The sequence below is a fragment of the Cherax quadricarinatus genome, chromosome 59 (assembly GCF_038502225.1).
Source record: "Cherax quadricarinatus isolate ZL_2023a chromosome 59, ASM3850222v1, whole genome shotgun sequence".
In the NCBI taxonomy this organism is placed as follows: Eukaryota; Metazoa; Arthropoda; class Malacostraca; order Decapoda; family Parastacidae; genus Cherax; species Cherax quadricarinatus.
This window is the reverse complement of record NC_091350.1, coordinates 8,646,791-8,672,858: the sequence shown is the minus strand read 5'-3', so window position 1 is coordinate 8,672,858 and position 26,068 is coordinate 8,646,791. Positions and strand designations below refer to the sequence as shown.

General features: G+C 41.0%; 1 protein-coding gene across 2 annotated transcripts in view; it reads right to left on the bottom strand.

Moving 5' to 3' along the window:
- LOC128698773 (guanine deaminase) overlaps positions 1-26,068 on the bottom strand; it is a 131,481-nt gene that overhangs the window by 67,320 nt on the left and 38,093 nt on the right. For both annotated transcript variants that reach the window (XM_070097706.1, XM_070097707.1), the window contains exons 4-6: positions 23,832-24,003; positions 22,694-22,915; positions 3,745-3,960 (exon numbers count right to left, since the gene is read on the bottom strand). In XM_070097706.1, the coding sequence (XP_069953807.1) occupies positions 3,745-3,960; positions 22,694-22,915; positions 23,832-24,003 (610 nt within the window). The remainder of the gene's footprint in view (positions 1-3,744; positions 3,961-22,693; positions 22,916-23,831; positions 24,004-26,068) is intronic.

The window sequence follows — 26,068 nt, the reverse complement described above, 5'->3', positions numbered from 1 at the left end:
AGAATTCGTTGTTTGGAAGTTAGGAGGAGGTTTACCTGGAGTTTACCTGGAGAGAGTTCCGGGGGTCAACGCCCCCGCGGCCCGGTCTGAGACCAGGCCTCCTGGTGGATCAGAGCCTGATCAACCAGGCTGTTGCTGCTGGCTGCACGCAAACCAACATACGAGCCACAGCCCGGCTGATCCGGAACTGACTTTAGGTGCTTGTCCAGTGCCAGCTTGAAGACTGACAGGGGTCTGTTGGTAATCCCCCTTATGTGTGCTGGGAGGCAGTTGAACAGTCTCGGGCCCCTGACACTTATTGTATGGTCTCTTAACGTGCTAGTGACACCCCTGCTTTTCACTGGGGGGATGGTGCATCGTCTGCCAAGTCTTTTGCTTTCGTAGTGGGTGATTTTCGTGTGCAAGTTCGGTACTAGTCCCTCTAGGATTTTCCAGGTGTATATAATCATGTATCTCTCCCTCCTGCGTTCCAGGGAATACAGGTTTAGGAACCTCAAGCGCTCCCAATAATTGAGGTGTTTTATCTCCGTTATGCGCGCCGTGAAAGTTCTCTGTACATTTTCTAGGTCGGCAGTTTCACCTGCCTTGAAAGGTGCTGTTAGTGTGCAGCAATATTCCAGCCTAGATAGAACAAGTGACCTGAAGAGTGTCATCATGGGCTTGGCCTCCCTAGTTTTGAAGGTTCTCATTATCCATCCTGTCATTTTTCTAGCAGATGCGATTGATACAATGTTATGGTCCTTGAAGGTGAGATCCTCCGACATGATCACTCCCAGGTCTTTGACGTTGGTGTTTCGCTCTATTTTGTGGCCAGAATTTGTTTTGTACTCTGACGAAGATTTAATTTCCTCATGTTTACCATATCTGAGTAATTGAAATTTCTCATCGTTGAACTTCATATTGTTTTCTGCAGCCCACTGAAAGATTTGGTTGATGTCTGCCTGGAGCTTTGCAGTGTCTGCAATGGAAGACACTGTCATGCAGATTCGGGTGTCATCTGCAAAGGAAGACACGGTGCTGTGGCTGACATCCTTGTCTATGTCGGATATAAGGATGAGGAACAAGATGGGAGCGAGTACTGTGCCTTGTGGAACAGAGCTTTTCACCGTAGCTGCCTCGGACTTTACTCTGTTGACGACTACTCTCTGTGTTCTGTTAGTGAGGAAATTATAGATCCATCGACCGACTTTTCCTGTTATTCCTTTAGCACGCATTTTGTGCGCTATTACGCCATGGTCACACTTGTCGAAGGCTTTTGCAAAATCTGTATATATTACATCTGCATTCTTTTTGTCTTCTAGTGCATTTAGGACCTTGTCGTAGTGGTCCAATAGTTGAGACAGACAGGAGCGACCTGTTCTAAACCCATGTTGCCCTGGGTTGTGTAACTGATGGGTTTCTAGATGCGTGGTGATCTTGCTTCTTAGGACCCTTTCAAAGATTTTTATGATATGGGATGTTAGTGCTATTGGTCTGTAGTTCTTTGCTGTTGCTTTACTGCCCCCTTTGTGGAGTGGAGCTATGTCTGTTGTTTTTAGTAACTGTGGGACGACCCCCGTGTCCATGCTCCCTCTCCATAGGATGGAAAAGGCTCGTGATAGGGGCTTCTTGCAGTTCTTGATGAACACAGAGTTCCATGAGTCTGGCCCTGGGGCAGAGTGCATGGGCATGTCATTTATCGCCTGTTCGAAGTCATTTGGCGTCAGGATAACATCGGATAGGCTTGTGTTAATCAAATTTTGTGGCTCTCTCATAAAAAATTCATTTTGATCTTCGACTCTCAGTCTGGTTAGCGGCTTGCTAAAAACTGAGTCATATTGGGACTTGAGTAGCTCACTCATTTCCTTGTTGTCATCTGTGTAGGACCCATCTTGTTTAAGTAGGGGCCCAATACTGGACGTTGTTCTCGATTTTGATTTGGCACAGGAGAAGAAATACTTTGGGTTTCTTTCGATTTCATTTATGGCTTTTAGTTCTTCCCGCGATTCCTGACTCCTAAAGGATTCTTTTAGCTTAAGTTCGATGCTTGCTATTTCTCTGACCAGTGTCTCCCTACGCATTTCAGATATATTGACCTCTTTTAGCCGCTCTGTTATTCTTTTCCGTCGCCTGTAAAGGGAGCGCCTGTCTCTTTCTGTTTTACATCTACTCCTCCTTTTTCTTAGAGGAATAAGCCTTGTGCATACATCGAGTGCTACCGAGTTAATCTGTTCTAGGCATAAGTTGGGGTCTGTGTTGCTTAGTATATCTTCCCAGCTTATATCGGTTAGGACTTGGTTTACTTGGTCCCACTTTATGTTTTTGTTATTGAAGTTGAATTTGGTGAATGCTCCCTCGTGACTAATCTCATTATGTCGGTCTGGGGCTCCGCGCATACATGACTGAACCTCAATTATGTTGTGATCTGAGTATATTGTTTTTGATATGGTGATATTTCTTATCAGATCATCATTGTTAGTGAAGATGAGGTCTAGTGTATTCTCCAGTCTAGTAGGCTCTATTATTTGCTGGTTTAAATTGAATTTTGTGCAGAGATTTAAAAGCTCGCGTGAGTGTGAGTTTTCATCAGAGCTGCCTCCTGGTGTTATTACTGCAACAATATTATTTGCTATATTCCTCCATTTTAGGTGCCTTAAGTTGAAATCCCCCAGGAGCAAGATGTTGGGTGCAGGATTACCAAAACTGTTGTCCAGAGGGCTGAGGAAGGGTTGTTGAGGTGGCTCAGACATGTAGAGAGAATGGAGCGAAACAGAATGACTTCAAGAGTGTATCAGTCTGTAGTGGAAGGAAGGCGGGGTAGGGGTCGGCCTAGGAAAGGTTGGAGGGAGGGGGTAAAGGAGGTTTTGTGTGCGAGGGGCTTGGACTTCCAGCAGGCATGCGTGAGCGTGTTTGATAGGAGTGAATGGAGACAAATGGTTTTTAATACTTGACGTGCTGTTGGAGTGTGAGCAAAGTAACATTTATGAAGGGGTTCAGGGAAACCGGCAGGCCGGACTTGAGTCCTGGAGATGGGAAGTACAGTACCTGCACTCTGAAGGAGGGGTTTTAATGTTGCAGTTGAAAAACTGTAGTGTAAAGCACCCTTCTGGCAAGACAGTGATGGAGTGAATGATGGTGAAAGTTTTTCTTTTTCGGGCCACCCTGCCTTGGTGGGAATCGGCCAGTGTGATAATAAAAAAAAAACAGTAACTATGGAGAATCACAAGAATAATGAAGATTGACTCACTGGATCTACAAAGATGCAGAAGAAATGTAAACTTTCTCAAGTCTATAAATCCTACATATAATTTTGTCCTTTGCTATATCTTCACAATATATCTGATGTACATATCTTGCAAACCTCCCTGTATGTATTCAATTCAGAACAATCTCTTGTTTGTTACTGAACCAGACTTAAGGCATTGCTTTACTAATATAATCAGAAATTTAGACATTCTTTATGGAATGCATTGGATAAAAGTACAGGCTTTGATGAATGTTTTATGGTGAATGGCTAAATATATTTTAGGGATCACTGCTTCAGCAGTTTGGTCCTTGATTAGAGCTCTTGTTTGACAGCCTAACCAATCAGGTTGTTGATGCTAGCAGAAGAGTCTAATAGGCACCACAGTTGGCTGATCTAGGACTAACTTAAGAAACTTATCAATTCCCTCTTGAACATAGGGTCTGTTGGTTCTGTAATTCCAATTTTTTAAATAATTCTATACTGAACAGTTTGAGATAATGGTCAGCAGTAACTTCTACCTTTGCTCCAAGCAGTCCTGCAGTGTCATAAACATCAGTGTAAGACTTTGACCAAGGAAAAAGCTCTTGAATCCAGGTAACCTCTGCTTGTGTTTCACATAAATGAGTCTGGATATGACAGTCATGCTTTTTGGCAAGCTGGCCCAGTTGCTTCATTTGATCCAAGGAGCAAGCCACAGCAAATCGTGGTGTTATGACAGGTTTAATGAGTGGTGTCTGAAATCACAAAGAAAGATCAGCATATACAAGTAGATTCAACTGCACCATCAGAATTTTTTATCTACATTAGTAAGTAAGTTTATTCAGGTATACACAAATACAGTTACATAGATTATCATACATAGCAGCATATGTGTAGAGAACCTAGGATAACCCAAAAAATGTCAGAGTGACTTATTTCCACTGGAGTCCTTTGACATTAGGTTATGGTATAGCAGGTTATGATATGCGATAGTGTATGACTGGAATAAATGGAGACAAGTGGTTTTCAAATATATCTTGCTACTTTAACTTACACTTACATCACACTACACAGGCATGTACACGTATATGTATATGTATCTGTACCCACAGAGGCGTTGCTAGGGTTGGTGTCACCTGGGGCGGCACCTTTGGTGTCACCCCCATGAAATCCAAGGGCGGAGGGGATGGGGGGGAGTAAACTCCAGTTACGTCACTACTGCATGACCAGTGACTAATGTTTAAACAATGAGAACGTTTAAGAGCCATAAACTGAACAGGAGAATACTTCTTAACTTTATTAATTATAAAATAAATAATCGTAGTAATATTGAGGAAACAAACTCAAATATGTATCGCTTTGAGTATAGCCAACAGATCCTACATTTATTATTCTTCAACAATGCCAAAAAAAAAAAAAAAACTTGAAAAATAAAGAAAAACATTGCAATTTCACGGGAGAGTACCGGCGAATAAAAAAAAAAAAGAGAAACGCTAGTTTCAATTTGACCTTGAGTACAGGTAACATCTCAGTGAATGATAAATTAGACATGTGGAACTCTTGGGTATCTTTACTGAGGAAATGTTTAGCCACACAGTGGCTTCATCAGTCCATACAAAGGACTGATGAAGCCACTGTGTGGCAAAACGTTTCCTCAATAAAGTTACCCAACAGTTGCACGTGTCTAATTTTATCAATGTGTCGGTTCTCTGAACCATTCATCTACAAACTCGGTGAATCAAATCTTACATTTCCTTGCCTTCAATCTTGCAAAATCATCTATCACATCATCAAAATCAATGCTGTTAACTGACCCATTTTCTATGGATAACATTGCTATGTCAGAGATTCTGGATTGACTCATTGTGGACCATAAATAGTTTTTAATCAACTTCAACTTTGAGAAACTCCTTTCACAAGAAGCCACAGAAACACACATAGTAAGGAACAACCTCAGGCAGAGTGTCAGAGTTGGAAGAGATTCAATGAAATCCCATTCAGCTGTGAATGTTAGTACATCCAGTGTAGTCCAGTGCTTAACTTTTTCAAGATCAACATCAGCAGCTTGCAGGAGCCTTCTTAGTCTTGGTATTTCAAGTATGAGCTCATTTTTGCATATTTCATTATAGAAGACTGAGTCTTGAAGCCATCACCTCCATTTCTTCTTCAGTAGCTTGTATAAGATTCTTTGTTTGAATGACCACAAACATGGCTGCCACATCCTTGATTGCTTTTGATCCTATCTCGAGTTCATTATGAAAATGATCAATGCACTCCAATATCACCCTCTTGTTTTCTTCCTGTAGAGTGAGTCCAGAATCTCTTGCCTGCTTCCCTGCCATCCTTTTCTTTAACCTGATTCTTCTCTCTGTTGGAAATCCATACTTCTCACATTTCAAAAGTGCCTGCTGTATTGAATTTTCCACTATGCGATCTCGCCCTTCATTCAAAATAATCGCAGTGCCTCTAGCTTCACCACCACTTTGTCAAGAGTTAAATCCTTAGTCTGCAAGTACTGCTGTGCAAGCTGAACCTCCCAAAGTATGTCACACCAGAAATACAGATAACACAGAAATGTGAAATCACACACAGCAGGGAGAAGACCTTGTGCTGCTCCTCTTGTATCCAAATTTTCCCGTGGATCGCAAAGAGCTTCAATCGCTGCCACAAATTTCTCGAAAGATTCTGCAATTGGTTTCACTGCATTGTAATGAGAACTCCATCTTGTTGTTGATAATCTTTTCAAAGAGACTGCAGTATGGTCCATTAATACATCCCATTGATGGGTGGAGGAGGCAAAGAAAGTATACGCTGACTCAAGACTGCCAAAAATTTTACACATGATGAATTCTCGGTAAAAGAATGCTGACCACACAAGTTCAATGAATGGTCCACAAAACCACTGAAAATTCCCTTCTTGTTCTTTTCTTTAAGAATGACTTGTACACTTCCATAGACCCCAGCCATGGTGGTAGCATGGCAACCATGCTGAGCACGGCACAGCATCACTTTCAATCACAGTCCATCACTTTCCAGCTTTTTCAGGATATCAGAACTGATATCAATAGCTTTTTTGCCATTCAAAGGAAAAAACCAAGAAAACTTCCTTCACTTGAACTCTTCCATCCTCTGACATTTGGTCAGTGTCACATCTGGTGTACTGTCAAACATAACATTGTAGTATACAGCTCTCTTGGTATCAGTAACAAGTTTCTCTTGAACTCGATTTGCCAGAACACTTAAAAATTCATTTTGAGTTGATGGTGAGAGATACGAAATTGATGACCTGTGTTCACTTGAGCTGCACTTCAGTCTCATTAGGTGCTCTTTTAGCACAGGATCATACATAGCTATTAATTCAACCATCTCAAGAAAGTTTCCTCTATTTGATGAGAATTCGTCCTCCCTGTGGCCGCGAAATGCTAAGTTCTGTTTAGCCAGAAACAGTGTAATGTCGAGCAGCCTGTACAATATTTCCTTCCGCCTTTTCTTCTGGATTTCCACTGAAACAATTATTTCTGCATCTATGGTTTTGTTCACCCTTAAACCGGTTGCCATGGTTTCCAATTCTCGAGGCAACGTAGGTGTTATCAGAAGTTTCATGATTGTGTACTTTTGGGTTCAGCTTCCACCATATTTGAAACCCAGTCACAAACTTTGATGTTATACTTGTAACACTAGAGGTAAACAATCTACAGCAGTAACAGTATAATTTCCCACTGACTGGCGAGTATACCATCCATGATCGCAAAACTTTCTCACCATTCTGCATCTGTTTGTAGAACCATTCTTTAGAAACCTGACGCTCATCGCCTTTTGCATTTTTTCTCTCTGTAACATGAAAAGGGCCATTCTTGTTCTGATAAACATAACTACCTCTTTTGATGATTTCAATCCTGGAATGGTCTGGAACTGGAATTTTCCAAGAAGAAACGTCACACATCAATGCTAATTCTCGCAGACTCTCATTCCCTTCATTCCTCTCGCTTATATTACCATTGTCGGAGTCAGAATCGACATCAGTGTTATCAGTAAGATCATAACTAAAATCATTTGATAAACTCAGGCCATTATCGGGTTTCTTGAGATACTGAACCACAGACCCAGCCATTTTTCGCATTAGCTGAACTTTTTCACTTTTTGCCTTCCTTTGTTGACATCCACTAGGCCTCTTCGGTTCATGCATTCCATGAGGCATGATATTATATCAATGATCTGAAAAAAGAATGCAAGATTCACTGTTTTGGTTCTACTGAATATTCGGTAATTTTTAATGGTGACAGAAATAAATGGTGCCAATTCTATTATCCTACTGAGGATGAAATGAAGTTAGGAAATGAAATAAGTGGGTTAAGTTCAGAAGAAATTAAGACTAACCATTAATAACTGTTGTTTCATGATTGCATTAATTTTTTTCAGTAGAACCTAATTTGGATATTTAACTCAGACTCTAACCAGAATGAGAACAAAGCAGAAAAAATGAAGTCTACTTTCCAATGAATTGGAAAAAATAATCATAATGATCATTATGGATGTAATACTAATGTGTATCACATTATTTGGTAAGCCTCCTGGCCCTATAGCAGTGTTATTCACTAATTTTTGCAGGAGAGCCACTTCGGTTAAACACATTGATTGAGAGAGCCGCAGCTACTGCAAGTTAGCGTAACTCAACTAAATTAAGTAGTACTGAGCTGCTAGTGCAATATAGTAAATGAGAAAAATTAGACATGGTAATATTAGCCTGCATATCTTGTTATTAATAGCAAAATAAAGACCAAACTTACTGAATGCTGTGATGAGCGGAAGTGTGCTAGCTGCTGCTTAACTCGAATCGATCCATCATAACGGACACTACTTGACTGCACTTTGGTTTCAAGTAAAACTAGCCCATCGCAGCTAGCTTCCACAAGCAGCAACAGTTAAGTCATTACTTTCATATATGTTGCCGCAGTCTCAAATATCTGTTGCCTATTTTCAAACACAAATCTCCAAGAGTAACGAAATACATCCAGTCTCCCCCGAAAGCTTGAACTCAACTGATTCAGCGAGACCACCGACGCCTAGAGCTAGACGTGTCCCTGATCAGTTTCCCGTAGTGGACACGTATGATTTCTGTACGACTAGGGTAGGGATGTTAGAATGTTATCTCTTACTGTGACTTCGTCTTCCATCTCACCTCATGAAAATATGCATCTTACTTGAAAAATTATTTTTCTATATATTTTTTTTTATTAATTAATTTATATATTTTTCAAGCCACGAATTGAGTCATCGCGAGCCGCCAGCGGCTCGCAAGCCGCACAATGAATACCACTGCCCTATAGGCTTTACTCCACAAGGATTGGTAACAACAATGCATGGTTAAAATGGATATCAATAAATAACAAAAAGGCACAATACTGTGACTGGAGCAATACACAAATAACCCGCACACAGGAGAGAGGAGCTCACAACGTTCAGACTTATACCATTTACAAAGTCACACTAACAAAAAGCAGAGGAGGAGGCAGTAAATATAGGCCAACAGACAGGGACAGGACAAGAGAGGTAGTAGGAAAGGAGGAAGAGAGGTAGTCGTGGAGGTAGTAGTGGTATAGTGGAGCAAGTCAAATACGTAATAAGAAAGAGGAGCACTGCAAGGGAGCTAGGGGCCCACAAAAGGCAGGAACAAAAACACAGAGGGAGTGGGGGAAATAATAATAATGGACCAAATACCCAAGACAGAAGAAGGAAAACCCAAAGGATAAAGAGGAAAGGAGAAGGGGGAAAAAGAATCAGGTTAAGTCATGGGTGTTCTGAAGTTTGGAGCATTTTACAGTGTAATGGGAAAGGAAGGCAACTACAGAGACGAAGCCAGGACTAAGATTCATACAAAGAAAGGTAGGTAAGACATATAGGCAACAAATAGTTCCACACTATGGAACAGAACATCTCCAGGCTGAGGGACTGACAACCTCAAATCTACAACTTCAAGGGTGATAGACTGATTACATCATCTTCACATCTCCACTGCTCCTGCCTACTTTCTGTACTCGACTGAAGAACTGAAGAAGCCTACTGTGTAGGCAAAACGTTTTGGAATAAAGTTGCCTAACTGTTGCCTATGTGTCTTACCTACCAACTTGTCGGTGTTGTATACCATTTTGATATTCACTCGTACAAGGAAAGTTGTGTATAGAGATGACATCTTTGCTCTTTGGCCTCATCCTCATGACTCTAGCCACTGATAAATTAGACATATGTGCAGCTCTTGGGTATCTTTATTGAGGAAACGTTTCACCACTGTGTGGCAGAACGTTTCCTCAATAAAGATACCCAAGAGCTGCACATATGTCTAATTTATCAACGTGTCGGTTCTCTGAACCATTCATCTACACTCTAGCCACTGTGTGGCTTCATCAGTACAATACAAAGTGGGCCAACAGGCCTGCTGCAGTGTTCTTCCTTTCTTATGTTCTTATGATGTATAAGTGTCTCAATCTTCAGTGGGAATCTAATTCCTTGCTTCCTTTCCTTGATGTTAATATCCACCTCTCAGATACAGGTTTTGGCTTTTCCATGTAGCACAAGCCTATGCATAGTGGTATATACATTCACTACTGTGATAAATGGTTTGAAAACTGACAACACTTATGGGAATCATTATTAAGGAAACGTTTTGCCACACAATGGCTTCTTCAGTCCAATACAAAGTAGAGAAGGGCAACGTTTCACTTTCCAGGAACTTTGTCAAGCTGATACAAACAATACATGGACACAGAGGGTATATACATGTATAGGCTTTGAATGAGGTGTAGTACAAGTAGAGGTAGTAGTAGTTGTAGTTGTTCTTATGTTCTTATACATGTGGTGGAAAAGCTTTGGGTAGGGGTAGTTTTGATAAGGACCTGCCTTGTATGGTTCAGTAGGCCTTCTGCAGTGTTCCTCCATTCTTATGTTCTTACGTACCACGGTTATTTCAACATTTCATGAATGTCAGCTCTTACCCGTTCATATATCTTGATTCACGAACATGACTAATGTCACCAATAAGCAAAAGTAAAGCTCAAAATATGATAATTACCTGACCCTTTGTCTGTTTAACCCAGCCACATATACATCACCTGGACCAAACTCACTGGTGGGCAGTGCACCAGACAGTATGTTACGTCACTGATAACTGATCATAGTGATGCCAGGGTGATTAAGGGTTTCTCCAAAACATCAAATAAAATTATCGATTTATCATAGTTTATCATATAGTGTCATTGATTTTTCCCTATATAGGCCTATTTGTACTCTGTAATCATATAATAGGCTATATAGATACAAAGGATTTTTCTCTTATGTCGCTGCAGCACTGCCTAGTATGGGCCAACAGGCCTACTGCAGTGTTCCTCCTTTCTTATGTTCTTAGTGTCACCTTCTTTAGAGGCTCTTTGGTGTCGCCCCCTAAATGGTGTCACCCGGGGCAGCACCTCCCCGTCCCCCCTAACGACGCTTCTGTGTACCCATCTGAGCTTTCTTCTGTTTTCTTAATAGTTCTATTTTTTTTCTTTTTTTTTTTTATTAACACACTGGCCAATTCCCACCAAGGCAGGGTGGCTTGAAAAAGAAGAACTTTGACCATCATTCACTCCATCACTGTCTTGCCAGAAGGGTGCTTTACACTACAGTTTAAACTGCAACATTAACACCCCTCCTTCAGAGTGCAGGCACTGTACTTCCCATCTCCAGGACTCAAGTCAGGCCTGCCGGTTTCCCTGAATCCCTTCATGTTACTTTGCTCACACTCCAACAGCACGTCAAGTATTAAAAACCATTTGTCTCCATTCACTCCTATCAAACACGCTCACGCATGCCCACTGGAAGTCCAAGCTCCTCGCACACAAAACCACCTTTACCCCCTCCCTCCAACCTTCCCTAGGCCGACCCCTACCCCGCCTTCTTTCCACTACAGACTGATACACTCTTGAAGTCTTTCTGTTTTGCTCCATTCTCCCTACATGTCCGAACCACCTCAACAACCCTTCCTCAGCCCTCTGGACAGCAGTTTTGGCAATCCCGCACCTCCTCCTAACTTCCAAACTACGAATTCTCTGCATTATATTCACACCACACATTGCCCTCAGACATGACATCTCCACTGCCTCCAGCCTTCTCGCTGCAACACTCATCACCCATGCTTCACACCCATACAGGAGCATTGGTAAAACTATACTCTCATACATTCCCCTCTTTGCTTCCAAGGACAAAGTTCTTTGTCTCCACAGACTCCTAAGTGCACCGCTCACCCTTTTCCCCTCATCAATTCTATGATTCACCTCATCTTTCATTGACCCATCCGCTGACAGGTCCACTCCCAAATATCTGAATACATTCAACTCCTCCATACTCTCTCCCTCCAATCTGATATCCAATCTTTCATCACCTAATCTTTTTGTTATCCTCATAACCTTACTCTTTCCTGTATTCACTTTCAATTTTCTTCTTTTACATACGCTACCAAATTCATCCACCAACCTCTGCAACTTCTCTTCAGAATCACCCAAGAGCACAGTGTCATCAGCAAAGAGCAACTGCGACAACTCCCACTTTATGTGTGAGTCTTTATCTTTTAACTCCACACCTCTTGCCAAGACCCTCGCATTTACTTCTTTTACAACCCCATCTATAAATATATTGAACAACCACGGTGACATCACACATCCTTGTCTAAGGCCTACTTTTACTGGGAAATAATCTCCCTCTTTCCTACATACTCTAACTTGAGCCTCACTATCCTCGTAAAAACCCTTCACTGCTTTCAGTAACCTACCTCCTATACCATACAACTGCAACATCTGCCACATTGCCCCCCTATCCACCCTGTCATACGCCTTTTCCAAATCCATAAATGCCACAAAAACCTCTTTAGCCTTATCTACTGTTCACTTATATGTTTCACTGTAAACACCTGGTCCACACGCCCCCTACCTTTCCTAAAGCCTCCTTGTTCATCTGCTATCCTATTCTCCGTCTCGCTCTTAATTCTTTCAATAATAACTCTACCATACACTTTACCAGGTATACTTACTCTTATTTATTTTCTTTCATCTCCATTGGGAAGTAGAAAACAATCTTTCCTCCTTAACCCTTTCAGGGTCCAAGGCCAAAATCTGAAGTCACGCACCAGTGTCCAAGAAATTTTGAAAAAAAAAAACAAATTATTTTTTCTTACAGAATTAAAGAGCATATTTTTGTGAAGGTAATAAAACAAAAAAAAATTAGAATCTGATCATTACTTACCGAGATACAGTGCCAAGAAGTTTATAGAAAATGATGTGGTGGCGGCAACATTGACGAATTCCACATACGCGTATTATGTTGTTTTAGTTGTTTTTTCTTTTCTTTTCCAATTTTTTTCTATTCCTACTAACATTTGGGGCCTGAGAGACCAATACTGTATATAATTGATATATATATACTCACTGTATTGAACACAATAACCGCACTAAAGTTATTATATTGTTTACCACTGTTGTTTATTACAATAAACATGCACAAATACTGTATAATACTAATGTTCTATCATATATTTACATATTTACAATCACTGGACATGGTTTTAGAACTGCTGGAGCTTGTGGAACTCCTTGAAACAAGGCACCATGCACAGAGGCACCTTACATTCCTCACACATAAACCGAGTGTCTTTGCGTCTTTGTTGCCGTCGTTTTGTTTGTGCACAGACAATGCATCTCTTCTGAGCAAATTTCTTTTGAGTTGAAGGAAGCTGTATTATGAAATGATCACCTTCTCTCCTCAAACGCTTGGGTATATTGTGATGAATTCGAGTACCATGTTGTATTGCAGGTGTTGTTACCTGGTACTTCATTATGAGTTGTCTGACAACAGACAAACAAAATTCACCATACGGTGGTCTGTTACCAGTCTTTATTTGGTACATATTATATGCATTCAGCATTGAAATGTCCATGAGATGGAAGAAAAGTTTCATGTACCACTTGTAACTCTTACGAACACAGTCAACAAAACTAATCTGCATGTCACACTTGTCAACCAAGCGCATGTTTTGTGTATAATCAATCACTGACACTGGTTTTCGAATACGTTCATTAGTCACTCGATCAACTTTGCCACTGTCTTGCATTTCATTACGGTGAATGGTTGTCAACAATGTGACATCTCGTTTGTCATGCCACCGTAATGCCATGATGTCATTGGCAGTAAACACCTGCACGTCATCACCACGAACACCTGCGTTGAGCCTGGGCATATGTTTACGATTAGAACGCACTGTGCCACACACATCTGTCTTGTTCACTCGCATGAAATCACTGAGTAATGGGCTTGTGTACCAGTTATCGGTATATAATGTATGGCCCTTACCAAGATAAGGTGCCATCATGTTTCTCACTACGTCACCCGAGATACCCAATAACATCTTGGTATCTTTCAATGTTTTACAACCCGTGTATACAACAATATCCAACACCAGGCCACTGTCACAATCACAGAGTACAAACAATTTTATACCAAAGCGGTTCCTCTTGCTCGGTATATACTGCTTGAATGACAGTCTACCTTTGAACAAAATCAAAGACTCGTCAATTACAAGATTCTTGAATGGATAAAAGTATATCCTGAACTTTTGTTTGAGATACATGAAAACATTTCTAATCTTGTATAACCTGTCACTTCTGTCAGGCCTGGTTTTGTCAGAGAAGTGCAACATATGTAACAGTAAGATAAACCTGTTCACTGGTATTATTTCACTGAAGGATGGGGTACAAATTAGCCGATCTGTGGACCAGTATGCTTTTATATTATGCTTATAGACATGAGGCATAAGCATTATTGTTGCAAAAAGCAAATACATTTCTGCAACAGTCGTCTCTTTCCACCTGTGTAGTCTTGACTGTGGTGATAAGATCGTATTTGCCATGGTGTACTGAAAATACTTATTACTTTCCTTGGCAATAATTTCCATCAATGGCTGGTCAAAGAATAATTCAAAGAATTCCAGTTCATTGGCCGTGGTTCCAAGGGGACAGGTAGGTAGAATTCCACTTTGAGAGTCATCAAAGTGGTGAGGGCTGGGAACAAAATTGGGATTTTGCTGCCAATCCCAGATACGGTTTGCTGGTGGATACTGGACATCATAGGCTGGTTGTACGGGTGGTTGTGGTTGTGGCTGGCTGGTGGGTGACGCTCCGCTTTGTCCTTGAACTGACGAGTCAGCAGCGTGGGTCCCCGCGTGGCACAGTGAGTCACGCATGGCGGTGCCACTACCACCACCAGCACCACTAACACCATCCACTGATGCCTGTGGCCCATCCATGCCAAGTGTAGCCACATCATCCTCACTATCACTACCTAAAACGGGTGTAGGGCCACGGGATGTACTCCGGGATGTACTCCGGGATGTACTCCGTCCCCTGGGCACAGCATAGGGTACACTACCCGAGCGCATGCGGCGGCGAACATACCGACGCTTCACTGGTGAATATGTTTCCTCACTATCACTACTCGAATGATCGTCGAGCGCAATAAAATCACAATCCACGTCAGAATCATCGTCATTACTGAAGTCAGAGGCCTGGCCACGGGAAAATATTAGTTTTCTCTTACGTTTAGGAACACCCGACCGTGAGTCACGAGTGCCCACACCAGAGGTAGAAGGTCGAGGATCGTCAGGGTTTTCTGCACTATTATCGATATCCTGGTCATTATTTTCGGTCACTAACTTATCAAAGCCGTAGAATTCGTCTTCATTTCCACTTCCATCAGTGTCAGAACTATCAGACAGGAAGAGGAGAGTCCCAATTTTCCGGGGAGCGAGAGCTGACTTGCGACGAGGCATGGTGAACAAGGGTGAATGAGCCGGCGTTCCCACAATGCTATGCAGGCGCCTAGATTTTTTGTTTACTGCGCACACCCACGGCGCAGACCCATTCTCTCACATGTAGGCCTATGAGCGCTTTCGTGCTAAATTTGACGGCGCTAGAATTTTGGCGTAGATCTACGGTTTGGACACTCACCGAAAAGCCGTAGATCTACGGGACAGACCCTGAAAGGGTTAAGCCAGGTGTGTCTTAAGAAGTGACTAAAGTGCCAGGAGTAAGGGGCTAATAACCTTCTGCATGAATTACTAAATATAAAAAGATAAATGTAGCTTTTTTTTGCAGGTGAGGAGGGAGTCACCCTGCCTTGGTGGGAGATGGCCAGTATGTCGAAAAAATTAATTCATAAATATCATCTTGCTTTAGAGATTACACCACTGGAACAAGGCAACACTTATGAAGGGATTATGGGAAACCAGTTAGTTGGACTTGATTCCTGTAGGTGTGAAGTGCAGTGTCTGCACTCTGGAGTGAGAATGTTGCAGTCTGGATAATTACAGTACAGTATTTGAATTGTGATGCCTACATATTTCTGGTAAGAGCAATTAAGTGAATGATGAATGTTTCTTACTTTTCACCACCCTACTTTAGTGGGAGCTGACTTATAATAATAAAAAATAATAAAAATAAAACATATAAATTATGTAAGTAATATATAACAAAAATGCATGCAAGGACTCCAATGGAAATAAGTCACTGACTTTTTTGGGGTTATCCCAGGTTCTCTACACATATGCTGCTATGTATAATAATCTATGTACAGTGGACCCCTGGTTATCAGCCAGTTCAGTTATCGGCCAACTCTGTTACCCACCGTTTTTTTGGCGCCCAGTTATCGGCCGTTAATTTGGTTATTGGCTATTTGGGAGGCTTCCATCCGCCGGCTGGGGCCACTTGGGAGTCAGTTTGGCTTTGTCTCTGGGTGAGTGAGGGAGCTTCTGCTAATTCATCCAAACATTTTGCTATAATCCATTGTTTTTTGTGGTTATTGATCAAGTACAACTGCAAAATAAGCAACCATGGGCCCAAAGAAACACGTTACATAGTATATGAAAACATGCAATGTTTATATGTGATGTATATTTAATAATGATCACTGGTACATTAAATGTCTTATTTTATGTTAATACAGACATTTTCATTAATCCATCTATTATATCTTCAAAATTATGTAAGGAACATGTTACATAGCATATAAACATGTAATGTTTATTATATGTGATGTATATTTAATAATCACTCTTTGCCACATTAAATGTCTTATTTTATGTTAATATAGACATTTTCATTAATCCATCTATGATATTTTCTTCAAAATTATATAAGAAACATGTTACATATCATGTAGCATATAAACATGCAATGTTTATATGTTATCAAGTGGAGAGTGGGATGAAGAGTAAACATTACCTTTTTCTCTGATGCAGCATTAGAGAAAACTGTGAATGTGGCGGCTGGTGCAGTAACTGCCCTTCATATGCATTTGTTTACAATTCTTGGCATGAATTATTCATTACTTCTCCCTTTATTTATGATGGCATTTAATGGTAGTTGTTAGAAACGATTAAACTCCGTGAACATGGTAATAATATGGCTGTGTATTGTAATATTGCTGTGTAGTGTAGCTGGTGGGGGGGGGGGCTTCATACGTGTACTGTACCTACATCTACTGCTACCTACACTGACTTCCTACAAATAAATACTACTCACCTCTTGCCCTACATTAAGACTACAAATGAATGTACAGTGGAACCTCAAATATCGAACTTTCTTCGGTCCAGAAGGCTGTTCAAGTGCCACTACCGAACGAATTTATTCCCATCAGGAATAATGTAAATTAGATTAGTCCATTTCAGACCCTCAAAAATACACTTTTAAAAGCACTTACAAAAATACACTTACATAATTGATTGAGTTGGGAGCAGTTCGATTTTTGAGGTTCCACTGTACTGTAGCAGTAAAGAGGTGTGTGCAATGTGGACTAGGGTGCAAGCTTTTGTAGAGAAACACCACCCTGACCAAGCTGAAACAAGCCATATCTGCAACATGTTCAGTGACAAAACCCTGTCCCACTTCAGGGAAATCTTAGAGAGATGCCACAAACAGACCTCTATGGACAGATTTGTTGTGAGGCAGGGGTCCAGTGACTCTCAAGCTGGTCCTAGTAGCATTAAAAGACAAAGAAGGGAAGTAACCCCAGAGAAGGCTTTGCTACCTAAAGTCTTTATGGAGGGGGATTTCCCTTCCAAACACTAACTCCTCCCTCTTTCCTCTTCCCTATCTTCCAGAAGCCAGCATTAGCCTTCAATAAAGGTACGTAAAACTTACATAATTGTTAAAAAAAAATTTTTTTTTTTTGTGAATATTTTTGTCTGGAACGGATTAATTGTATTTTCATTAATTCTTATGGGAAATATTAATTCAGTTTTCGGCCATTTCGGTTATCGGGCGATATTATGGAATGGATTACAGCCGATAACCAAGGGTCCACTTAACTGTATTTGTGTATACCTGAATGAACTTACTTATGTGTGCACACGTGTGAACACTAACACCTCCCACCAAGGTGAGGGGTGGAAAAAATTACCATGATTCAAGAGTTTTCTTGCCATAAGTGCATAGATATACAATACTTAAAATTAACTTAAGATTAACTAAGCAATGATATACTCAGTGGTAAAAATTACAGTAAACAAAACACAACATGAAGTACAAATGAGTATTTTAAAAAATGAAACTTGAACCTTTCAATTAAGAGGCATTATAATTGTACAAATTTCTAGCATAATAATGTATAACATAACAAAATGATCAATATACTATATCAATATACTATTTGTAGTGCAGAAAGAGGTCACATGGTCATTAGACGAGTTACTGTGCATTCAAGAGAATGTATTATTCTATTAGGTAATGTAATTAAAAAAAAAACAGTTTGATAGGGTCACAGGTTACACTTTTATGAAATACAGTTCTTTCTTTCTTTCAACACACCGGCCATATCCCACCAAGGCAGGGTGGCCCAAAAAGAAAAACGAAAGTTTCTCTTTTAAATTTAGTAATTTATACGGGAGAAGGGGTTACTAGCCCCTTGCTCCCGGCATTTTAGTCGCCTCTTACAACACGCATGGCTTATGGAGGAAGAATTCTGTTCCACTTCCCCATGGAGATAAGAGGAAATAAACAAGAACAAGAACTAGAAAGAAAATAGAAGAATACCCAGAGGGGTGTGTATATACATGTATATGCTTGTACATGTAAGTGTAGTGTGACCTAAGTGCAAGTATAAGTAGCAAGACATACCTGAAATCTTGCATGTTTATGAGACAGACAAAAGACACCAGCAATCCTACCATCATGTAAAACATTTACAGGTTTTCGTTGCACACTCACTTGGCAGGACGGTAGTACCCCCCTGAGCAGTTGCTGTTTACCAACCTACTACCTAGGATGAAATACAGTTATTCAATATTTATTTAGTTGTGGGTGAGTAAGTGGTTTTTAAGAAGTGTCTTGAACTGATAAACAGACAGCATTTCTTTTGTATTCACAGGTAATGAAATCCAGATTTTTGGGCCTTTTATGTGAAATGAGTTTTTACATAGTGTGAGATGGACATGGGGAACATCAAAGAGTGATCTGTGCCTTGTGTTATGGTCATGTGTTCTATTGAGGTTGGTAAGGAGAAGTTTGAGGGGAGGGTTTATATCTGAGTTTATTGTTCTATGTATATAGTAGGCACAATAATAAGTACGGATGTTTTGTACAGTGAGTAAGTTTAGACTCTTGAATATTGGTGGAGTATGCTGCCTGGAGTGGGAATTTGTTATTCTGACTGCAGCCTTTTGTTGGGTAATTAGTGGTCTGAGATGATTTATTGTTGTTGAGCCCCATGCACAGATTTCATAAGCGAGATAGTGGTAAATGAGCGAGTGATATAGGGCCAGGAGAGCTGATTGTGGAACATAGTACCGTATCTTCGATAGTATGCCTACGGTCTTGGAGATTTTCTTGGAAATTTGTTGTACATGTGTTTGAAATTTGAGTCTATTATCAAGATGGATTCCTAAGAATTTTCCCTCTGAGTTTCATGATAGGTGATCCGTTTATCATTATGTTAAGAGAAACATCTGTAGTTCTGTTCCCAAACTGAATGTATTAGGTTTTGTCAATATTGAGAGTAAGCTTGTTAATCATCATCCAGGTAGATATTTTCTGTAATTCGGTATTTACAGTATTGGCTAGTATGACTGGGCTTGGGCGAGAGAAGACATATGTAGTGTCATCTGCAATTAGTGTGGGTTTGAGTATTTGTGATGCATTTGGTAGGTCATTTATATAAATGAGAAAGAGGAGAGGGCCAAGGACACTTCCCTGTGGGACTCCAACTGTAACTGGTTGTGTGGAAGAGTTTGCTCCATTTGTGTACACATTAGCTTCTGTTGCTGAGGTATGACTTTAGGTAGTTAAGGGAGTGCCCTCTTATACCATAGTGTGATAATTTTATGTGCAACAAATAATGGTCAACTGTATCAAAAGCTTTACGTAAATCAATGAAGATCCCCAATGGGACTTCTTTTTTGTCAAGTGCAGTGTATATTTGTTCAAGCATGTGTATAATAGCATCATTCGTATTTTTATTAGGCCTAAACCCAAACTGACAGGGGTTGAGTATGTTGTGGGAGATGAGGTAGGAATAAATTTGCTTATGAATTAATTTTTCAAAGATTTTAGAGAGAAGGGGCAAGTTGGATATTGGCCTATAGTTATTCAAGTCTGCTTGATCTCCACCTTTATCCTCCACAATTATCCTCTGAACTGTATTTATCACCTCTAGAATTTCAAGTCCTGGCTAATCAGTTTTCCTGAATCCCTTCATAAGGTTACCTTGTCACACTCCAACAGCACATCCTCTAAAAACCACTTGTGTGTATTCACTCCTATCAAATTTTCCTGTACAATACTCACACCACACACTGCTCGCCAACATGGCACCTCTACTACCTCCATGGCACATCCACTACCTCCATGGCACCTCCACTACCTCCATGGCACCTCTACCTCCATGGCACCTCCTCTACCTCCATGGCACCTCCTCTACCTCCATGGCACCTCCTCTACCTCCATGGCACCTCCTCTACCTCCATGGCACCTCCTCTACCTCCATGGCACTTCCTCTACCTCCATGGCACCTCCTCTACCTCCATGGCACCTCCTCTACCTCCATGGCACCTCCACTACCTCCATGGCACCTCCACTACCTCCATGGCACCTCCACTACCTCCATGGCACCTCCACTACCTCCATGGCACCTCCACTACCTTCACGACATCTCCACTACTTTAACTTTTTTTATGAAACATTGAAAATCCTTGCCTCACATCCATACAAGAATTAGTACTATACTCTGGTAAATTCCCTTTAGTAGTCATTAACAAACTTTTCTTTCCACAAGCAGGGGTGTCACTAGCATGTTAAGAGACAATACAATAAGTGTCAGGGGCCCGAGACTGTTCAACTGCCTCCCAGCATACATAAGGGGGATTACCAATAGACCCCTGGCTGTCTTCAAGCAGGCACTGGACAATCACCTAAGTCGGTACCTGACCAGCCGGGCTGTGGCTCGTACGTTGGATTGCGTACAGCCAGCAGTAACAGCCTGGTTGATCAGGCTCTGATCCACCATGAGTCCTGGTCACAGACCGGGCCGCGGGGGCATTGACCCCCGGACCTCTCTCCTGGAGTACCTGGAGTTTACCTGGAGAGAGTTTCGGGGGTCAACGCCCCCGCGGCCCGGTCTGTGACCAGGCCTCCTGGTGGATCAGCGCCTGATCAACCAGGCTGTTGCTGCTGGCTGCACGCAAACCAACGTACGAGCCACAGCCCGGCTGATCAGGAACTGACTTTAGTTGCTTGTCCAGTGCCAGCTTGAAGACTGCCAGGGGTCTGTTGGTAATCCCCCTTATGTGTGCTGGGAGGCAGTTGAACAGTCTCGGGCCCCTGACACTTATTGTATGGTCTCTTAACGTGCTAGTGACACCCCTGCTTTTCATTGGGGGGATGGTGCATCGTCTGCCAAGTCTTTTGCTTTCGTAGTGAGTGATTTTCGTGTGCAAGTTTGGTACTAGTCCCTCTAGGATTTTCCAGGTGTATATAATCATGTATCTCTCCCTCCTGCGTTCCAGGGAATACAGGTTTAGAAACCTCAAGCGCTCCCAGTAATTGAGGTGTTTTATCTCCGTTATGCGCGCCGTGAAAGTTCTCTGTACATTTTCTAGGTCGGCAATTTCACCTGCCTTGAAAGGTGCTGTTAGAGTGCAGCAATATTCCAGCCCAGGTAAACTCCAAACACTCCACCCACATTTTTCCCCTTAACTAGTCTATATACATTTTTTATGACAGTCATCGTCGACAACAGTAAGATAACCCAGAGAATGGAACACTTTCACTGTCACTTGTTCAGTACCTGTCTTGCCTGAATTGCACAGACGTCACTAGTCAAATGACTGACAAACAGCATCCCATGGCTCGGTTGGCAATGCTCTCGCCTCACCCATGCTGTGGTTTGAATCCTGGCATGGGTGGAAACGTCGGGCATATTTTCTTACACCTGCTGCCCCTGTTCACCTAGCAATACGTTGGTACCTGGGTGTTAGTAGACTGGTGTGGGTCGCATCCTGGGGGGGTATGTGGATGGTATTCAGGCTTAATTCGGGGAACTGGAGCACAGATCCAATTCCCTAAATCAAGAGCCCCTCACCAACATCAATGAACCTTCCTTGAGGGGTGGTTTTATTATAATCATTAATTTTATGTCAGGTCTAGCTTTTGGCGAGTGGTGAAGAAGTAGGCAGTCGAAGGAGGTGCAGTTTATTGACCTACTTGAATAAGTCCCACTTACCTCACCCAAATTACTTGCAGGTAATAATTCAGGTAATGCCCTGTAAATCTCCTGCAGGTGATTTGCTCACATAATATAGTTATCTGTTTACAATAATGTCTTATCACTGATTTCATCATTGCTTAGTTAATCTTAAGTTAATTTTAAGCCAGCCCGTAATGCTATGCATATAAGTGGCTTTGGCATGCTGCTCTTACCTGTATTTTTTTGTACCTCTGTATGTATGCTTAAATAAATAAAAATAAATAAATAAATAAAAATAAATAAATAAAAATAAATAAATAAAAATAAATAAATAAATAAAAATAAATAAATAAATAAATAAATAAATAAATAAATAAAAATAAATAAATAAATAAATAAATAAAAATAAATAAATAAATAAAAATAAATAAATAAATAAAAATAAATAAATAAATAAATAAAAATAAATAAAAAAATAAAAATAAATAAATAACTAAATAAATAAAAATAAACAAATAAAAATAAATAAATAAAAATAAAAAAATAAATAAAAATAAATAAATAAAAATAAATAAATAAATAAAAATAAATAAATAAAAATAAAAAAATAAATAAAAATAAATAAAAATAAATAAAAATAAAAATAAATAAATAAATAATAATAATAATAATAATAATATTTTTTTTCACTATCAGAGAAGCTGGAAGCTATAGTCCCGTATAAATATGTCTTACCTGCAGTTTCTTAATGAAGAAGATAAAATCCTCAGTCTCAGAAACTGATTCTGTAATACTAGACTCACGGTAATATTCAGGGCAATTGACCATCATATTAACTTTACCGATGAGGGCTCGTTGACCCCGGTCATGCACCACTTGAGCCAAGACTTTAGAAGCCTCAAGGTGTAAAGTGGCATAATAAGCAGCTGTCGTGGTGCCATTCTTCAAAAGCCGCTCCTGTAAATTCCATACTATTACTTTCAACACTTTGATGCTACTGATGAGTATTATTCCGATATAAGGTACACATAGTATACTTTTGTACAAATGAGGTATTGCGAGTAGTATGGGTGAGTTTTATACATGAATTTTCATCAAAAATGCCTTAAATCACTATTTAAGTACTTAAAAATATTATATACAGTAGACCACCACCTTAAGCAAGATGATTTACGTTCATGCATACACAAGTACAATTATCATACCAAGTAACACGTGTAAGTTACCTAAAAAAACCCAAAAAAGTCAGTGACTTATTTCCATTAGGGTCCTTTATCTACTTGCGTATTTAATCTATTTCCACCTTTTGCGGCAGCTCTATCCATTTCCATCTCTCGGTCCAACATGTCCAACCAGCCATCGTAAAAGCACAAGTGAACCAATTTGCTTTCCCAGGTGCCTCAAGGTTCTTGTTCCATGGTAGACCTAGCTCACCCCCCAGCCTCCCCCTCACCCACCCACACCACAAGTTGCCTTGTAGACAAGTGCCATATACTATTTCCATCGTACTATTGCTCAATTTCCGATTTATCACCCCATGTTATGTCTGGCATATTAAAGTAAATCTAGTGCAGTTAAGCAGAGTTGTGTATCGAACGTACGACCAGACTGGACAGCCGTTTGATATAGCGAATTTGGTCCACTTCATGACTATTTCAGACATCCCATTATACTTACATGTTGAACCTTCGTCTGTTCAGGTTTTTTGTCAGTTTTAACCGATATCCGCTTTATGAGGGTTCGTTTTGTACAAGATTTATTGTATACAGTGTTTTAAGGCATTTGTGTTATTAAGGTTCACCTGTGGAGTCTGCCCGTACTATACACAATGTCTCATACACATATCAAAAATTTAAACAAAATTAACACTGACCACAACTTTGGGATACACACACTGCGCCACTTTCACATCAGAGAACATGGCCTCGGTGGGGAAGGTGTATGTATTCAGCCAATCCAGCAATGACAAATCTAATTTAATTCCATTGTTAGGGAACTGTGAGGCATGTATGTGTGTATCCACCATTCCTGGCATCATAAACTGACTGAAAATAAAATTTATTTAAAAATTAAAATGGCTGTGCCTAGGGATATGCAAGTTAAATTTCAGGGAAAGTTTTATTATACAAATGGCAAAGCACTGAACCTGTATGGATCATGTGGAAATTTGTCTGGACTGCCTCCATGTGAGTTGCCTACCCAAGCAAGCTCTGTTGACACCCCCCTCAAGGAAGGTTCCTTGATGTTGGTGAGGGGCTCTTGATTTAGGGAATTGGATCTGTGCTCCAGTTCCCCGAATTAAGCCTGAATGCCTTCCACATCCCCCCCAGGCGCTGTATAATCCTCCGGGTTTAGCGCTTCCCCCTTGATTATAATAATAATAATCTGTTGACACCGAGCCCTGAGGCTGGTACCTCAGCCTCACAAGTGGCTTATATGACATTTCCATAAATGACTGATGTTGCAAAAAATCTCGCCTGCACGCACGATTACACTAGAATTTGTTCATGATTGTAGCCATGTATAAACGTAAGTAACCATTCTTACAGAATTCATTACCTTTGTAACTTGTGAGCTCATTACCTTTGTACCTAGTTCAGCTATCAAAACTTTGGGGGCCCAGTCCCTGGACCCATTACGTACCTCTGTAATCTGTAAATACCTTTGTAACTTGTCATGATTGTGACCAGACCTACCTGGAGTTCATTACCTTTGTAAATTGCGAGTTCATTACCTCTGTAACTTGCTCAGCTATCAAAACTTTGGAGTCCAGTCCCTGGACCAATTATGTAATCTTTTGACTACTGCCCACAGGATGGGTATGGTGTGCATAATAAACATATTAAACTAAACTAACTGCATGCACGAATAAAGGACTAACTTACTTGGTGTTGGAGAATATATCCCGGATTCAACCTCCCTAAGCTTTAGCCCCTCTGGACTTTCCCTTCAGAACCACGTGCAACCGGGAACCTTAATTCCTACAATATTCAGTCGGTGTTAGTGACCTGCCTGCACCTCAGAAATTCCTGATTCCAAGGGGGGTGTGTATCACCTAGTATAACTATGCAGGAAGTGACACTACCTTCTAAGTGCAACGAGGGGACGCCGGTATGTACTTTTCTTCCGCCGTCCGACTGCACAAAGACCTACAGCTCAACTCACTCGCAATTTCCCCCCAGAAACTGGCCAGAATACTGAGAAAGGGAAGTCTTGTCTTACTGTATGGGCCTGACGGAGGAGGGCATCTACGGTACTTCGAGGTGCCTCCACCAGATTTCCCCAGGTCTAGTATGTGAAGATGCGTGGGGGGGGGGCGCTGCCCAGCTGTTCACGGCACTTGCTATTCCGATGGTGTCTGATCTTAGAAGGAAGCTCTGGCGTCTTCGAGACCCACATCTTGTCGTTCAAGCTTGGGCTGCCAGTTCTCCCTAGCTAACGTAACCCAGTGTCTGCCTATATTACCGGCCTATTACTACCTACGTTAAAGTCTTAGGTCTACATTATTATTATCTACAGTTGCCTCAATAATCCTAATATTAGTTTACTAACAGTATAAACTACCTACCTCTTCCTCAAAGGGTAAATCTATCAATTAAAATGGCCCGGTGGCCTGGTGGCTAAAGCTCCCGCTTCACACACGGAGGGCCCGGGTTCGATTCCCGGCGGGTGGAAACATTTCGACACGTTTCCTTACACCTGTTGTCCTGTTCACCTAGCAGCAAATAGGTACCTGGGTGTTAGTCGACTGGTGTGGGTCGCATCCTGGGGGACAAGATTAAGGACCCCAATGGAAATAAGTTAGACAGTCCTCGATGACGCACTGACTTTCTTGGGTTATCCTGGGTGGCTAACCCTCCGGGGTTAAAAATCCGAACGAAATCTTATCTTATCTTATCTTACCTTCCAACCACCTTCGCCACCTGGGTGTACGTGTGTGTTTTGGGTAGATGTAAGGGCCCGCCAACTCAGACGTTCCATCCGTGACATGTTAGGGCCTTCATACGGCGTATTTGCCTTTTGGAACTTCGGGGCCAAATAAGTTTCCACAGATAATAAAGTGAATGGGGAATTTGAGGCAATCAGGTTTAACAATCATTATTAGTAAGG